At 67.2% G+C, this 16119-nt stretch overlaps 1 protein-coding gene across 1 annotated transcript in view; it reads left to right on the top strand.

Annotated features, from left to right (window-relative positions):
* Tafa5 (TAFA chemokine like family member 5) overlaps window positions 1-16119 on the top strand; it is a 164234-nt gene that overhangs the window by 93487 nt on the left and 54628 nt on the right. The window contains exon 2 of the mRNA XM_048349267.1: window positions 11071-11220. Within this exon, the coding sequence (XP_048205224.1) occupies window positions 11071-11220 (150 nt within the window). The remainder of the gene's footprint in view (window positions 1-11070; window positions 11221-16119) is intronic.

Raw genomic sequence — 16119 nt, 5'->3', positions numbered from 1 at the left:
CCCCAGCCCTCCTGGCGGTCAGAACAAAGGACTCGCGGGCACACACTGACCGAGGGGGCGTGTGCGTGTCTGTCAGTGGGTGACAGTCTGTGTGCGCATTACGTCACACGTGAGCCCGGATTGACCCTCTACCTTATCCCCACCTTGTCCATCGCCGCACACACACACCCCCCCCCGCTCCCGCCACCTGCCACCCATCCACCCAGTTACCCAGCCCCCTACACAGCCGTGTCAACACGGCCCGTGTGTCCCCAGAGAAACCGCTCTGTCGCCTCGCGTTCAGAGCTCGGACAGCGCGGTGCCCTGCGACACGGGCTCTGTGCCTTCCAGAAGGGCGTAGATGAGCACCTTCTCCCTCTGTGCCCTCCTCCGGGTGGCTTCACGCATTTCCAACACGGCAGGTGCCCTCCTGCCACCTGAACTCCACCTGGGACACAAGCCCCGTGTGCTGTTTGTAGTTGACATAGGCGGAGGCTGGTCCCTTCCGTGGCGCTGGACCCCGCCTCCCCCCGCGTCTCTCCCGGGAGAGTTACCGTCCTCCCTCTTCCCTTCAAAACCGTGGCGACCCCTGGCGCTTTTGCTCGCCCCGTGGCTTGCTCTTCTCTAGCGTGTCTTAGAGACCGTCCGCAGCCTCTCCATACGGGGCCTGGCCTGCTTAGCAGTAGGCACCCCAGTTTCCGCAGTTTTCTTCCGGGGGCTTCCTCGCTCCGTGTTTGTCACCGTCGAACGGCATCCTATTGTGTGGATGTGCTGAGGTCTGCTCACCCGTTTACCTACAGAAAGACATCTCGGCTGCTTCCGGTTTGGAGAGCGTCGTGGATGAATCGGCTCAAGCGTTCACGCGCGGTTTTCTGCGTGTGCGTGGGACTTTTCAGCTCGGCTGGCGAGGTACCGCCGAGTGAGGATTTTGGATCTCCTGGGAAGGGAATGTTTAGCTTTGTCAGGAGCTGCCAGCTGCCTTCCAAGTGGCTGCGCTGTTGTGCCTTCCCACAGGCACTGAGTGAGCTCCGTCATCCCTCGCTCCTGCCAGCCGGGGGCTTCTTCGACGTTCTTGCCGCGCGGATAGGTGTGTGACCGTTCCCGTTGTTCCGTGGGACGCGTCCCGGTGGCAGGCCTGGGAGCTAGGTCGTGTTATGAACGTGCTTGCGTGCCTTTGGGGTGGAAGTTCTGCTTGAGGTCCTTCACTGTCTCAGTGGGGCTGCCTGTAGTCTTACTTGGCAGTGGGTTTTGTTGTCGTTGTTGCTGTTGTGGTTTTGGGCGTATCGTGGATGCAGTTCTTCCTCAGATCTGTGGTGTGCAAAGGCCGTCTCCCCGTCCGACCGGTCCTCTCATCCTGAATCTTCACGCACCGTCTTCCCAGCGGAGTGGATGACTCTAGCGTTAGTGACGTGGGATGGATCACGTGCTTTCCTGTCCTCCGTGGGTTATGTGGCTGGTGTTTTATCCAAGACCGCACGGATGTGTCGCCCGCGGCGCTGCTCCTCCAAGTCTGGTGTCAGCGTGTTTTAGATCTGGCTTCCAGCCCCTCGTGAATGTCTCTGTGAAGGGCGACCCACGGGCTAGCACAGTTGGGTCATCGGTCACCATAGCACGCGTGAGTGTGCTCTTGACCCAGCAGAGGCGAGGCCTGCTCAGCCACTGGCCCTCAGTGTCTGGGGGACAAGAGGGTTAGTCCTCAGAGAGCTGGCCACGGGCTGGGCAGGCCAGGCTGCCCACGGATGTTCATCATGCACTGGCTTCCTCTGTTCTCCCGACTGCACAGGCAGAGAGAAACCGGCCTGGAGAGGGCGGCGGTCCCGGCCGGCGTGGGGTCAGAGCTCAAGCCAGGCTGCGGTGCCGGGATGAGACAAGAAGTCACACCCAAGGCCCGGCCGGGGCCCTCGGGGCCGGGCCAGCGTGGGAAACGCCAGGCGACGGCCAGGGCGGCTGTCGGCACGCGTTCCCACATTGCCTGCTCTGGCCTCGACGTCAGGAGGAGGGCCGCCCCCCTCGGGGGAGCACCAGTGGGCTCCGGCCCCCAGCGCCGCTTCTCCTCTGTGTTCCGATGCTCTCTGGGCACGCCCTCTCTCACCGTGGACCCAGCCGAGCACCTGCTCAGAACCGCCTGTGCCCACGTCCGGTCTCACCCTCCCGTGTGTGACCCTCGCCAAGAAAGAGGAGCCGGGGGTGAGGGGGGGAGCCCTCCAGACGGACGGGCCTCCTTGTCCTGGGGTGACCTTGGGGTGCAAGGCCTAGGGCCCGGCCTCCCCAGAGCCAGTCAGGACTGACAGCCCTCAGTTGCCATTCGGGGTCCCCGACCCCATGTTTCTTTCTAGAACGGGCACCTGTTACTCAAATCTGTGCTGTATAGCTAGCCTCCCCCGAGGCTGCCTGGCCCGGAGAGGAAAACCACGGAGCTTCCGTGAGGAGCCTCCCACCGCACGGCCGGGCCTGGTCGGTGAGCGTGGCCCTCGGGAAGGGAGGGCTGACCCAGAGCCACCCGGAGGAGCCTCCCCCCCACCCCCTCCCCGGCCTCCTGCCCCCATGTCGCTGCTTCCTGTCTCCTCCCAAACACTCTGCCGCTCTTGGCCTTGATCTTTGCTGCTGGCGGAGTCAAGTCTGCTTTATTCCCACACCCTCAGTGCCCAGAAAACAGTTTGAAAGACAAACGGATCCATTGACGAGCTAAGCGAGGATGTGTGTTATAAAGTGAGTGAGTCGCGGGTCTGGTTACTCTGCAGGGGACTGGTGATACTGGGTAGGCGCTGGGCATGGGTGTGTGTCTATCAGCACACGCTGGTCACACACTTGTGTGTGCACACACACACACTACCTGCCACCTGGCCTCTCCCCCCCCCCCCCCCCGCCGTGGCCTCAGGTGCCTTTTCTGTGTCCTGTGGCCGCTCAGGCCTCGCTGGGCAGAACACGATTAAGAGGAGCAGGAAGAGTAGGGACTCCCGTCCGCTCTGCGCACCCCCAGGGCTGGCTGCCTCCTGAACCTCCCTCCCGGCCCTGTGCAGGGGACCTGGGGACCCGGGGAGATGCAGGCTGCACCCCGCACCTTTGCTCTCCTAGGGTTGCCCAGGAAGCCCCGTCGGCAGGAATCCTGGGTCCTCCGTGAGGTTCAGTGCGTTCGTAGAAGGCGGGGCTCTGCGTGCGGGGCAGGCGTGGCCGTTCCAGCGGGAGGAGGGCTTGCAGGTGACCCCGTCCCCCTGCCCCCTCTGCCCCCAGTGTCCTCGTCCGGCGGCCCGCACGGCCCGGGCAGGAAGCTGCGGGACGGGGCGGGACGGTCTAGGAAAGGCCGCTCTGCCGAGGCCCTGTTTCCATGGCGCTGGGAGAAAGAAGCTTCCTGTCCCCGGCTGCCTCCGACCCCGGGCTGGCGGGGCCCTGGTTCCGAGCCAGCCGCCCGCCATGCTGGGAGAGATTCACTGGAAGAGCGGCCCCGCGGGGCCTCGCGGGGGCCTCGGCGCGGCGGTCGCGGTGCGGTTGTGTCAGAGGCGCTCCCGCGGCAGGCCAGCTCCGGACGGGCCCTGTGGCCGCCTCGTTAATACGCACACCGAGGGGGGGCTGGCCGGGAGCCAGCCGGGCTGGGGAGTGCTCGCCCACGCCGCCTGGGCAGCCCGGGCCACCGGCGGGCGGACGGCGAGGAGGAGGCGGCGCCCGTCTCCCTCACCCCCTCCCCGAGCCGCAGAGCCAGCCTTCGGGCCGGGGCCGGGGTGAGTGACCCCCCCGGGCCCCCAGCACCCGAGACGGCGGGGGCAGGGGCTCCCGGGCTGGGCGGCGTGCTCAGGCATCGTCCCCGGCCGGAGGGAGTTCCACCGCGCCTGCTTTGCTCACGCCGTTGGCGCGGGGAGCTCGTGCGCAGCGGGAGTTCTCTCTCTCTCGTCCCGGGAGAGCACATGGAGCAGGGCGGGGACCCCTGGGGAACCCCGGGGACCCCTGCCTGTGGCGAGGCTTGGGCTTGGGTCACAGGCAGAAAGCACAGCCAGGGCCCACACACGTCCCCCGGGGAAAGAACCGCACCCGGGGCACCCAGCGAGAAACACAGGGCCAGATGAAGGGCACTGAAAGGCACCGTCTGCCAGAGGCCGGGAGAGGTGGACCCTCATCAGTGAGTAATGGCTGTGCTGGAAGGTTCCGGGCCCAGCTGGTAGGGTCCACAGGCAGAACCAGCCCACACGTGGCCTGGAGAGGCTGGAAGGGGGACGTGGGGGGCTAGGGTCCCAGGCACTCGGCGCGCCCCATCTCTCCTCCTGCCCTCTCCCCCCCCCAGCCCCCCTGCTGCTGCTGGGTCACGCAGTGGCTCCGTGACAGGTGCCTTCCATCTTGCCCAGGTCACTGCTGGCCTCCCCAGCCCTTTCCTCCTGGCCCTGTCCCGCCCGTGCACCCGTGGGGCCGGGCTGGCGTGGGCCCCGGCTGGCGTGGGCCCCACCGCCCTGCCCTCTCTGGACAACTGAGTAAGAGCGTCCCCTCCGGCCAGGCTGGGGCCCAGGCCGCGTTCCGCTCGCTCCCGAGGGCCCTGCCCCTCTCCTGCCCCGCGGCGTGAAGCCACTGTTCCGTCCACAGGGATATTAAACGGTCAAACCAAAGAGAGGGAAGGACCCGCCGCGGTCCTTCATGTGATGGACAGACGAACGGGTGCCAGAAGAGGGGCAGCGGCCCCGGCCCTGCCGCCCGCGCCCTGCCCCTCGAGTCTGTGCGTCACGGGAGTGGAGGGCAGGCTTCCCTGGTAGGTAGCTCACCTTTGGGTGTGGCAGCCTGGTGTGGGGGGGGAGGCGGGCCCAGCTCGGCTGCCCCGATCCCGGTCCAGCCCCCCAGGGTCCCTGGCTTGTGCTTTCACTGCATCCGAGCCAGCGCTGTCCACGCAGGGCCCCCGGGCCAGGGTTCTGACCCGTGCCTGGGGTCAGCCAAGCCACGTTTTCTCCAGGGAGAGTCGGCCAGGCCCCGGGCCGGGGTCCTCTCGTGGAATAATGGACGGCTCCATCACCCGCGGCCTGGAAGGCCCGGTTCGCGTCTCTGGACCGCCCAGTGGGTTCCGCGCCACGCGTGCCGGCGTGGAGGAGGGTCCCTCTGCGGGTCCCTCTCCTGCTCCGTCTCTCCGCGGGCCTTGGCGATGCTCCCCAGCCTGCCCCTGAACTCCTCCTTGCCACAATTGGGTTTCGGGAGGCACGGCGTGCACTTAACTGGCTGCGGGGACGCTGCGCCGGGGTGGAGAATTTGATACTAGCATTTAATAGAGACTTGATTGCATTATAGCTCACATACTGAGGCTCTGACCCTTCATTGGATCTTAAAGAGCGCTTTTCCCGCATTAATCTTTGTACTACACGTCTATAGGATTGCAGATTAAACACGGATCGCTTAATCTGCGAGCGCGGTGCAGAGCTAGGAGGGAGACAGTTCCGACTTGCAGTGACGTCCGGCGTTACGCTGGCGATGGCATGGAAGGACCTCGAGCGCAGGGCGGCACACAGGCACCCTCCCCACGCCTGCCCGCCGCAGTTCAGAGCTCGTACGGGCACAGCCAGGAGACGGAGGTCAGGCTGGGGTGTGGGAGCCCAGCCGGGCGCCCCCGAGCCCCTGCGGCTGCCCCCAGTGAGGGCTTTCGGTCGATGATTGATTGGTTGACGTGTGCCAGAGCCACGTACGAAGGCAGAGTTTTTGTTCACACCTGGCGCTCTGCCCCGTGAGCCGTGTTTCCAATTCCGGCTTCGTGCTGGAGGTAAGAGTGTCCACGGCTGGTCTGCTCAGGCTGCCTCCCAGAACGCAGCCTCTACGGAGTTCTACCTAAGACACACCCCACCTCCCCCCGCCCCCCCCCCACACCTGGGGTGGTGTTAGAGGGGCAGCTTCATTCACTAAAATCTCTCCTGCATCTCAGGAACCGTGGCTGCTACCCAGAGGGCCCTGGGCACCCAGCTCACTCCCAGTAAAGGACAGACTCTCACTGGCTGCTGGCCCCGGGAGAATCCCACGTGCCCCCGCCCCACGGCCTCCCCCCCCCCGAGGCAGATACCTGCAGCTGCTCCTCTCTGGTCACCCACAAGCAGTCCTGCCTGTGTCCTCCACATGTCCCTCCAGGCTCCAGCCTTGTGCACCCCTGTGTATTACTTGTGGCTTCCTCCAGGGTCCTGGGGCAGCCCTGCTGGGTCAGAGGTGTACCCCGAGGCAGTGCCCAGTGCCCTGCGGACCAGGGGTCTGAGGGTGCCTTGGCCCAACCCCACCCACCCCTGGCTGACCCGGGGTGGCCTTCCTGGGATTGCAGGATGGCCCCGGTGCCGCCTCTCCCTGTCGGGCTCCTACTCAGTGCCCCCCCCCACAGCTCCCGAATGGCTTTGGCAACATGGCCAGGTGTGTTGACGGACGGTGGTGGCTCTGCTCGGGCTCTGCTGGCCTTCTGGGATCCGCCTTGTTTTCATTCTCATCCCGGCACCCTGCTGACATTTACAACAGCGAAATGCCATGCGGCGGGGCCGTGCCCGTCAGAGCCGATGCGAATCTTCGCTCTGTCATCCATCATATCAGGACACCCTTCCAGATTTGTGTCACAGCCTCGTCGGACTAAATGACCTGTCTGTCTGTGCTCGGATTGGAGGTAGGCCTGCACGGGGGGCCCGGGCCGCATCGATGCTGCACCAGGGCCTTCTCCCCATCTGCCCGGGGAGTCCTGGGTGCGGGTCCCATGCTTGGAGCTGCCAGCCTGGGCTCGGCCCACCTGAAACCCTGGCACCCTACCCCGCCGCCCCGGTGGGGCCGGCACAGCTTCCTTTCGGGGCACGTGGCACACTCCGTGGCTGAGGCCCAGCCTGGTGGGGTGTCCTCACGTGGGGGGCTGCTCAGCACACTGCACATTTGTGTTGAGCCATCCACCAGGCCGTGCCCTGGGCCCTGGGCCAAGCTCGCTCCTTTCGGCGCTCACGGTCGACTGGAGTGGACCGGTGGCCATTTTCAGGCTGCCTGCGGTGTCCCCGGGGCCGAGCCTGGCTGAGAGCCTGGCTCTGTGGCTTGGCTCTGGCGGCCTCGGCTGCGCCTTGGCTCCCAGGCGGGTGCAGGAGGGGACCTCGTGTTAGACCTGCAGAGGCAGCGCCTGGGGGAGCGGTGCTGGCCTGGTTGCCGCCCTCCGCCCTCGGCCCACTGCCCCTTCCCCACCGTGCCTGGGCTTCCATGAGGCCGGCACCGGGCTCCCGGCCCATGGGGCTGCAGGCTCCCGGGCCACGGTGTGAGCCGCCGCCCTGGGCTCCCTCTCCAGCAGGGCCGCGTGAGTGAGCCTGGTTACCATACAGCTGCACCAAAGCCCAGGCCCAGTGCCCAGCACTGAGCGCGGCGCAGAGCTGGCCGCGGAGCGGGCACTGGGGCGCGCCGGCCCGCTGCCCGCCCGAGAGTGCTGATGCAGGCATGAATGGGCCGAGGCCTGCGCCTGCGCACACCTGGCCCCAGGCCTGCGCAGGGCCTGCGCCTGCGCACCCGGCCCGAGGCCTGCACAGGGCCTGCGCCTGCACGCCCGGCCCGAGGCCTGCGCCTGCTGCCCGCCCCAGAGTGCTGATACAGGCATGAATGGGCCGAGGCCTGCGCCCGGCCTACGCCTGCATATCTGGCCTGAGGCCTGTGCAGGGCTTGCGCCTGTGCACCTGGCCCGAGGCTGCAGAGGGCCCGCGCCTGCGCACCTGGCCTGAGCCCTGTGCAGGGCCTGCGCCTGCGCACCCAGCCCGAGGCCTGCGCCGGCGCCGGCTGCCCGCCCGGGAGTGCAGATGCAGGCATGAATGGGCCGAGGCCTGCGCCTGGCCTGCGCCTGCGCACCTTCCCGAGGCCTGTGCAGGGCCTGCACCTGCGCACCTGGCCTGAGTCCTGCGCCGGCTCACCTTCCCGAGGCCTGTGCAGGGCCTGCACCTGCGCACCTGGCCTGAGTCCTGCGCCGGCTCACCTGGCCCGAGGCCTGTGCAGGGCCTGCGCCTGCACACCTGGCCTGAGTCCTGCGCCTGCGCACACCTGGCCCGAGGCCTGCACACGGCCTGCGCCTGCGCACCCGGCCCGAGGCCTGCACAGGGCCTGTGCCTGCACCCCTGGCCCCGACATATGGCCCAGCTCATTTGGCAGGCAAGGCCAGTAGTGATCCGGGCTGTCAAGAGGGGTGCGCCCTGGGGCGTGGCCCCCCAAGAGGGCCCCCTGCTGGCCGGAAGGCTGCGGCCCCGGGACGTTTGCGTCGGGAGTTGAGGCGGGATCTGAGGGTGCGGGATCTGCCCCGCGGTGGGCGTCTCGGGCTCCGCGCCCCGCCCGCCCTCCCGGGGCTTCTCCGGGCCCACGTCGTCGCCCGTCCTCCCACGGGGTGTGGGTAAGCTGGCCGCCCTCGGCTCGCGTCCGGGATGCGGGGGGACACTTCGTGCCCGGCCTGTCTCGCAGGGAGTGTCACGGCCCTCCGGGGGCGTGCATCCCCTCCATTCTGGTGACTCGGGGTCACTTAGGGTCACTTGGCTGCCACGAGGTGGTCTGCCCATCCCAGGCTGATGCCGCGAGGTCACCGTGGGCCACCAGGTCCCTGGGGGGGGGTGCTCACCCGATGCAGGGGCTGTGGTGGCACGGTGGCACTCCACCCTGGAGCAGCAGCTGCCGTGGCTGGTGGCACCAGTGGTAGTGGCGCTTACGATAGCGTGGCGACATTGCTCCCGGGGAAGGGCGGAAGAGCCACGCCAGGTGAGACCGGCAGCGCGGGGCGGGTTCCATGTCACCTGTAAGAAGAGCACTGAGCCAGGAGCTCGCGGCGGCGTTCCGGGCGGAGGCTCGTCCGTCGGGTGGAGCGCCCCCTGCTTTGAAAGGGTCTCTCGTCATCTGACACGTGTTGCGGGCATGCTACTGCGTTTCCCTCCTGACAAGGGAACACCCCGTGTCTGCTGTTCATCGCCCATCCCGCGCCTGCCCTTCATACGCGCGTGTGTGGCTCCTGGGACGCCCCCCCTCATGGCTTTGGGGGTCCTTCAGAACCGGATTTTCAGACTTGGACACCGGGAGGCAACGCTGTGGTCCTGGCTGAGCGCTGCTGACTATCAAGGACTTCCCAGCGTCCCGGAGCCCCCGGGGCCCGGCGTTGTGTGGCTCGTTGCGGTTCCTCAGAGCAGCCACCTTGAAGGCTTGGATGGGCCGGCTGGCCACCTGGACAGACTGTCCAGGGAATTGTCCCAGCCAGGCCCTACCCTGAGGAGTCTGCTGGCCAGAAGGTGGCCTGGGGCCGTGAACGTTTGCGAAGGTGGTCTGGGTGGGCAGGCAGCATAGGGCTGTGGTGGCATCTGTGGTCTGGGTGGGTGGGCAGGAGACACAGCAGCTATGGCAGCATCTGAGGTCTGGGTGGGTGGACAGAAGACACAGGAGCTGAGGGGTGTCTGGGATCTGTCTGGGTGGGCAGGAGATACAGGGGCTGTGGGGTGTCTGGGATCTGTCTGGGTGGGTGGGCAGGAGACACAGGGGCTGAGGGGCGTCTGGGATCTGTCTGGGTGGGCTGGAGACACCGCGGCTGTGGTGGCATGTGAGGTCTGTCTGGGTGGGCAGGAGACACAGGCTGAGGGGCGTCTGGGATCTGTCTGGGTGGGCTGGAGACACCGCGGCTGTGGTGGCATCTGAGGTCTGTGTGGCTGGGCAGGCGGTGCAGGGGCCGTGGCGGCATCTGAAGTCCCAGTGGGTGGGCAGGAGACCCCGCGGCTGTAGTGTGATCTCCTAAGAAGCTGATGCGTGGCCTCTGTACTCCAGATCCCGTCTCTGAGTCACCGTTCCCGGCAGGGCAGGCAGCTCAGTGTCCTGAGGGTCTTCGTTCTGTATGTGTCTGCTTGCTTATGTATGTGTTTGGTTGGTTTGTCTGGCTTTACCTGCTGCTCAAGTAGTATGTAATTTAGTGTATCATTTGATAATGGAGTCAAACTACGCAGCCTGCCGGGAGGCGGTGCTGGCCAGGAAGTGGAGTTTCACGTGGCTTGGGAGAAGCTCCACCCGTGGGGACGGCGGGCCCCACGCTTCCTTCCCCGGATGGGTGAGCCCACGGCGGGGAGACCTCACGGGCCCGTGTGTGGGCTCTGGGCCTCCGGGTCTGGCCACCTGGGGCAGCTCCTCCCAGCGATGCTCCGCGCGCCTGGGCACTCCCCGCCGTGTCCCCGCCACGGTGTCCCCTCCACGGCCCCGGGCACTCCTTGCCGTGCCTCCCACGTCCCCATCGTTCCGTAGTTCCCAGCGAGTGCCCCGTGCGCCGCTGGACCACCGCATGGCCGCCCTCCAGGGGGGCTGGGTCCCCACGCACTGCCCTCCCCGACCCAGGGCCCTGGGGATGCTTGTGCGTGCACACCGGCACATCCGTGGAGGCTGTGCAGACGGTGCACGTGTCCCTCGTGTGTGCCTGTGTGTACGGGGGCGTGTACAGAGGCTTGTGCCCGTGTGCACCCGTCTGGCCCAAGTGTCTGGCAGGCGTTGTGTACACACACGTACACACACACGTATGGGTCGTGCTCGTGGGTAGAGCTGAACGAACCTCTACCAGCTGTGACCTCTGAACCCAGTGACACCTGGGCCTCCCCCTGGAGCTGGGCCACCCCTGCGGCTTTCAGCACCCCCGGGAGGGTCTGGTCTGTTTGCTGACTCCCCGATGCCACGTCCCGGGGTGGGGGTTGGGGTGGGGGTCTGGCGGGCCGGCCCGTGGGGACTGAGACCCGGAGATGCCGCTTGGCTTTGGAGCCCCGTGCTCTGTGCGGTCGGTGTTTGTTCCCCTGTGGAAAGCAGGGGGGCGGCGGGCGGGGGGGCCCGCCGTCCTCTGTGCCTGGCTCTTTCATTTCCGGTGCAGCCGAGATGGGCCCCGTTTAATTTCCTGTCTGCTGAGCCAGAGCTGACTGGAGAGAACGCGGTCGCCGGCCCGACCCGGCGCGGCCGTCGGAGAGCCCTCCCGGCACCCACGTCCGTCCTCGATGTCTCCCTGGAGCTGGGTGTCCCCGCCGGTGGGGCCCCTCCGCGGGCGGTTCCCGGGGCGCGGGGAGGGCTGGGGCCGGGCTCCGGGCAGCGAGCGGGCAGGGTCAGCTGGGATGCCGCCGGGCCACTCAACCCGCAACCGCCCCTGTCTTGCAGGTCAGCTGGCCGCGGGCACCTGTGAGATCGTGACCCTGGACCGGGACAGCAGCCAGCCCCGGAGGACGATCGCGCGGCAGACGGCGCGCTGCGCCTGCCGGAAGGGGCAGATCGCGGGCACCACGCGAGCCAGGCCCGCCTGCGTGGACGGTAAGAGCCCCTCCCGGCGCCCGCCCGGCCGCGGAGCCGCCGCCAGGGGCGGGGGCGCGTCGTCCTCACCGGGCTGCCCCGGGCGCGCCCAGGACGGGACCCCGGGTCGCCCTCTCCCACGCAGTCGTGTCCCGGGCTGAGGGTGCAGCGTGACGGTGCGCTGGGCGGCGTGGCTGGCGCACACGGGGTTCCCGCCACACCGGCCGCGAGTGGGGTTTCCGCCCGAGCTCCGCCACCACCGGCGTGGCTACGGGGAGCGGGAACGGGCGGGGGACAGCAGCGTGGTCTCCCGGGCGCCTCCCGTCAGCCACACGTGGCCCTGGGTCCGGGCGGGGCCCTTGACTTCCCTCGCCGTCTGCACGTGGGCTCTGGCTCCCTGGGTTCAGCCCGCAGCTGACGTAGGCACCCCTGCTTGCCTGCCCGGGGCTCATCTGTGCTGCGGGGGCCTGGGCGCAGCCTGTGTGGGGGCAGCTGGCGAAGGAGGACCGACCGGGGGGCTGAGCACAGGCCAGGGCGTCGCGCGGGCGCAGACGGCGTGGGCTGAGGTGGGCTGAGGGTGTCGTGGTGGGGGAGGCGTCTCGCGGTGCACAGATGGGCCAGGTGCACAGGAGGGTGGAGACGTCACACAGGTGCAGTGGTGGCTGAGGCGTCGTGCAGGTGCACAGGCGAGCGAGGCATCATGGGGGTGCACAGGTGGATTGAGGCCTTGCACAGGTGCACAGGTGGGCTGAGGCGTTGTGCAGGTGCACAGGTGGGCTGAGGCGTCATGGTCGTGCAGGTGCACACACAGGTGGGCTGAGGCGTTGTGCAGGTGCACAGGTGGGCTGAGGCGTCATGGTTGTGCAGGTGCACACACAGGTGGGCTGAGGCGTTGTGCAGGTGCACAGGTGGGCTGAGGCGTCATGGCCATGCAGGTGCACAGGTGGGCTGAGACATCATGGTCGTGCAGGTGCACAGGTGGGCTGAGGCGTCATGTGCAGGTGCACAGGTGGGCTGAGGTGTCATGGCGGTGCAGGTGCACACACAGGTGGGCTGAGGCGTCATGGCCGTGCAGGTGCACAGGTGGGCTGAGGTGTCATGGCGGTGCAGGTGCACAGGTGGGCTGAGGCGTCATGGCCGTGCAGGTGCACACACAGGTGGGCTGAGGCGTCATGGCCGTGCAGGTGCACAGGTGGGCTGAGGCGTCATGGCCGTGCAGGTGCACACACAGGTGGGCTGAGGCGTCATGGCGGTGCAGGTGCACAGGTGGGCTGAGGTGTCATGGCCGTGCAGGTGCACAGGTGGGCTGAGGCGTCATGGCGGTGCAGGTGCACAGGTGGGCTGAGGTGTCATGGTCGTGCAGGTGCACAGGTGGGCTGAGGCGTCATGGTCGTGCAGGTGCACACACAGGTGGGCTGAGGCGTCATGGCGGTGCAGGTGCACAGGTGGGCTGAGGTGTCATGGTCGTGCAGGTGCACAGGTGGGCTGAGGCGTCATGGTCGTGCAGGTGCACACACAGGTGGGCTGAGACGTCATGGCGGTGCAGGTGCACAGGTGGGCTGAGGTGTCATGGTCGTGCAGGTGCACAGGTGGGCTGAGGTGTCATGGTCGTGCAGGTGCACAGGTGGGCTGAGGCGTCATGGTTGTGCAGGTGCACACACAGGTGGGCTGAGGCGTCATGGCCGTGCAGGTGCACACACAGGTGGGCTGAGGCGTCATGGCCGTGCAGGTGCACAGGTGGGCTGAGGCGTCATGGCCGTGCAGGTGCACACACAGGTGGGCTGAGGCGTCATGGCCGTGCAGGTGCACACACAGGTGGGCTGAGGCGTCGTGCAGGTGCACAGGTGGGCTGAGTTGTCATGGCCATGCAGGTGCACAGGTGGGCTGAGACATCATGGTCGTGCAGGTGCACAGGTGGGCTGAGGCGTCATGGCCGTGCAGGTGCACACACAGGTGGGCTGAGGTGTCATGGCCGTGCAGGTGCACAGGTGGGCTGAGGCGTCGTGCAGGTGCACACACAGGTGGGCTGAGGTGTCATGGCCGTGCAGGTGCACACACAGGTGGGCTGAGGCGTCATGGCGGTGCAGGTGCACAGGTGGGCTGAGGCGTCATGGCCGTGCAGGTGCACAGGTGGGCTGAGGCGTCATGGCCGTGCAGGTGCACAGGTGGGCTGAGGTGTCATGGCGGTGCAGGTGCACAGGTGGGCTGAGGCATCATGGCCGTGTAGGTGCACAGGTGGGCTGAGGTGTCATGGCGGTGCAGGTGCACAGGTGGGCTGAGGCATCATGTGTAGGTGCACACAGGTGGGCTGAGGCGTCGTGCAGGTGCACAGGTGGGCTGAGGCGTCATGGCGTGCAGGTGCACACACAGGTGGGCTGAGGCGTCGTGCAGGTGCACAGGTGGGCTGAGGCGTCATGGCGGTGCAGGTGCACACACAGGTGGGCTGAGACATCATGGTCGTGCAGGTGCACAGGTGGGCTGAGGCGTCATGGCCGTGCAGGTGCACACACAGGTGGGCTGAGGTGTCATGGCCGTGCAGGTGCACAGGTGGGCTGAGGCGTCGTGCAGGTGCACACACAGGTGGGCTGAGGTGTCATGGCCGTGCAGGTGCACAGGTGGGCTGAGGCGTCATGGCGTGCAGGTGCACAGGTGGGCTGAGGCGTCATGGCCGTGCAGGTGCACAGGTGGGCTGAGGCGTCATGGCCGTGCAGGTGCACAGGTGGGCTGAGGTGTCATGGCGGTGCAGGTGCACAGGTGGGCTGAGGCATCATGGCCGTGTAGGTGCACAGGTGGGCTGAGGTGTCATGGCGGTGCAGGTGCACAGGTGGGCTGAGGCATCATGGCCGTGTAGGTGCACACAGGTGGGCTGAGGCGTCGTGCAGGTGCACAGGTGGGCTGAGGCGTCATGGCGGTGCAGGTGCACACACAGGTGGGCTGAGGCGTCGTGCAGGTGCACAGGTGGGCTGAGGCGTCATGGCGGTGCAGGTGCACACACAGGTGGGCTGAGGCGTCATGGCCGTGCAGGTGCACAGGTGGGCTGAGGTGTCATGGCGGTGCAGGTGCACACACAGGTGGGCTGAGGCGTCATGGCCGTGCAGGTGCACAGGTGGGCTGAGGTGTCATGGTCGTGCAGGTGCACACACAGGTGGGCTGAGGCGTCATGGCGGTGCAGGTGCACAGGTGGGCTGAGGCGTCATGGCCGTGCAGGTGCACACACAGGTGGGCTGAGGCGTCATGGCGGTGCAGGTGCACAGGTGGGCTGAGGCGTCATGGCCGTGCAGGTGCACACACAGGTGGGCTGAGGCGTCATGGCCGTGCAGGTGCACAGGTGGGCTGAGGCGTCATGGCCGTGCAGGTGCACACACAGGTGGGCTGAGGCGTCATGGCCGTGCAGGTGCACACACAGGTGGGCTGAGGCGTCATGGCGTGCAGGTGCACACACAGGTGGGCTGAGGCGTCATGGCGGTGCAGGTGCACAGGTGGGCTGAGGCGTCATGGCCGTGCAGGTGCACACACAGGTGGTTGAGTCATCGTGCAGGTGCACACACAGGTGGGCTGAGGCATCATCCAGGTACGGTGGTGTTGTGGTGGGGTAAAAATTCCATTGTGACCACACGCAGCTGTTCTAACAAGTTGGAGTTTTCTGGTGAGACCCTCTGTTCCTCAAAGCCAGCAGGACCTCAGAAAGACAAAGACCCGCCAGCACGATGGCGCAAACTGCAATCCTAGCTTCTCTCCCTCCCTTCCTCCCCCTCCTCCTCTCCCCTCTCCTCCCCCCTCCCTCCTCTCCCTCCCCTCCTTTCCCACCCTCTCCTCCTCCTCTCTTCTCTCTTCTCCCTCCCCTCCCTCCCTCCCCTCCCCTCCTCTCCCTCCCCTCCTCCCCTCCTCTCCTTTCCCTCCTTCCCCCCCTCCTCTCTCTCCCTCCCCTCCTCTCCCTGTGGGAAGGTGGCTCTGCCCTGATAAGGACTTGGATCTGGGGCTGCCCGGCTGAGACTGTGGCCCCCTCCCGCCTCCCAGGAGGCCTGCGGAGCCGGGTCCCAGAGACACAAATTAAAGCCTCACAGTTTTCAAGGGAGGCCACACAAACGAGTTAGCGCGCGGTTTCTGCACAGTAGGCATTTTCGGGGCGGCTACCTAATTTAATTTTTGCCTTTCTGTCTCCTCGCTCTGCCTGCATTATGCACTTCCCGCGGCGTGGGGGTCTGCGGGAGGAACGGGCCTCGGTGGGTGGGCGGGCTGGTGTTGGGGGGCCAGCAGGGCCCCCCTGAGGAGACTCCTGCTGACCCTCGGGAGCTGGAAGGGCCCGGCAGCGCCGCCCCTGCCCTTGCTTCCCTCCTTGTTCGCTGACGCTTAGCCGTTCCTGAATTCTCCTCTCCTTCATTCTAAGAGCGCATGCGCCGCGGTGCCCGGGGACCTGGGGATAGACTCTCGATAAACACTCAACCCACCCGCCCCAGTGGGGGTGGGCCTGCCTCTTCCTGCCCCCCCCCCCGGGAGCCTCCCCGTGGTGGGGTGCTGAGGAACGGAGAGGAGCTCCATCTTCGGGCACCGGTGGTGAGGGCCGGAGCGTCAAAGCCATTTTGCATGAACCGTCCCAGGACCCTAGGGGAGCAGATCAGCGCGCAGAGCCCGAGGGAGAGACGCGAGACGGGGGGCCGCTGTGCTGTCTGTCTGTGGGCTGCAGGTCCTGGCGCCTCTCCCGGTGCCCTCCCCTTGGCGCCCGGGCGGGGCAGAGCGGCCGGTGGAACGCAGCCCTTGCACCCCGCCTCTGCCTGCCACCCGCCCGCTCACCTGTGGAAGAACGCCCGTGTCTAGAGGAGCGAGTTCTCACCCAACCCCTGGAGAAAGGAGGGAGGGGAGCCCCCGCCTGGCGGGGTGCGGGTGCAGGGCGCGGCCTCTGAGGGCTCAGTGGAGGGCAGA

Source organism: Perognathus longimembris, chromosome 1 (assembly GCF_023159225.1).
Source record: "Perognathus longimembris pacificus isolate PPM17 chromosome 1, ASM2315922v1, whole genome shotgun sequence".
NCBI lineage: Eukaryota > Metazoa > Chordata > Mammalia > Rodentia > Heteromyidae > Perognathus > Perognathus longimembris.
The sequence above is the reverse complement of the archived record's forward strand: the minus strand, read 5'-3'. Positions and strand labels throughout refer to the sequence as shown.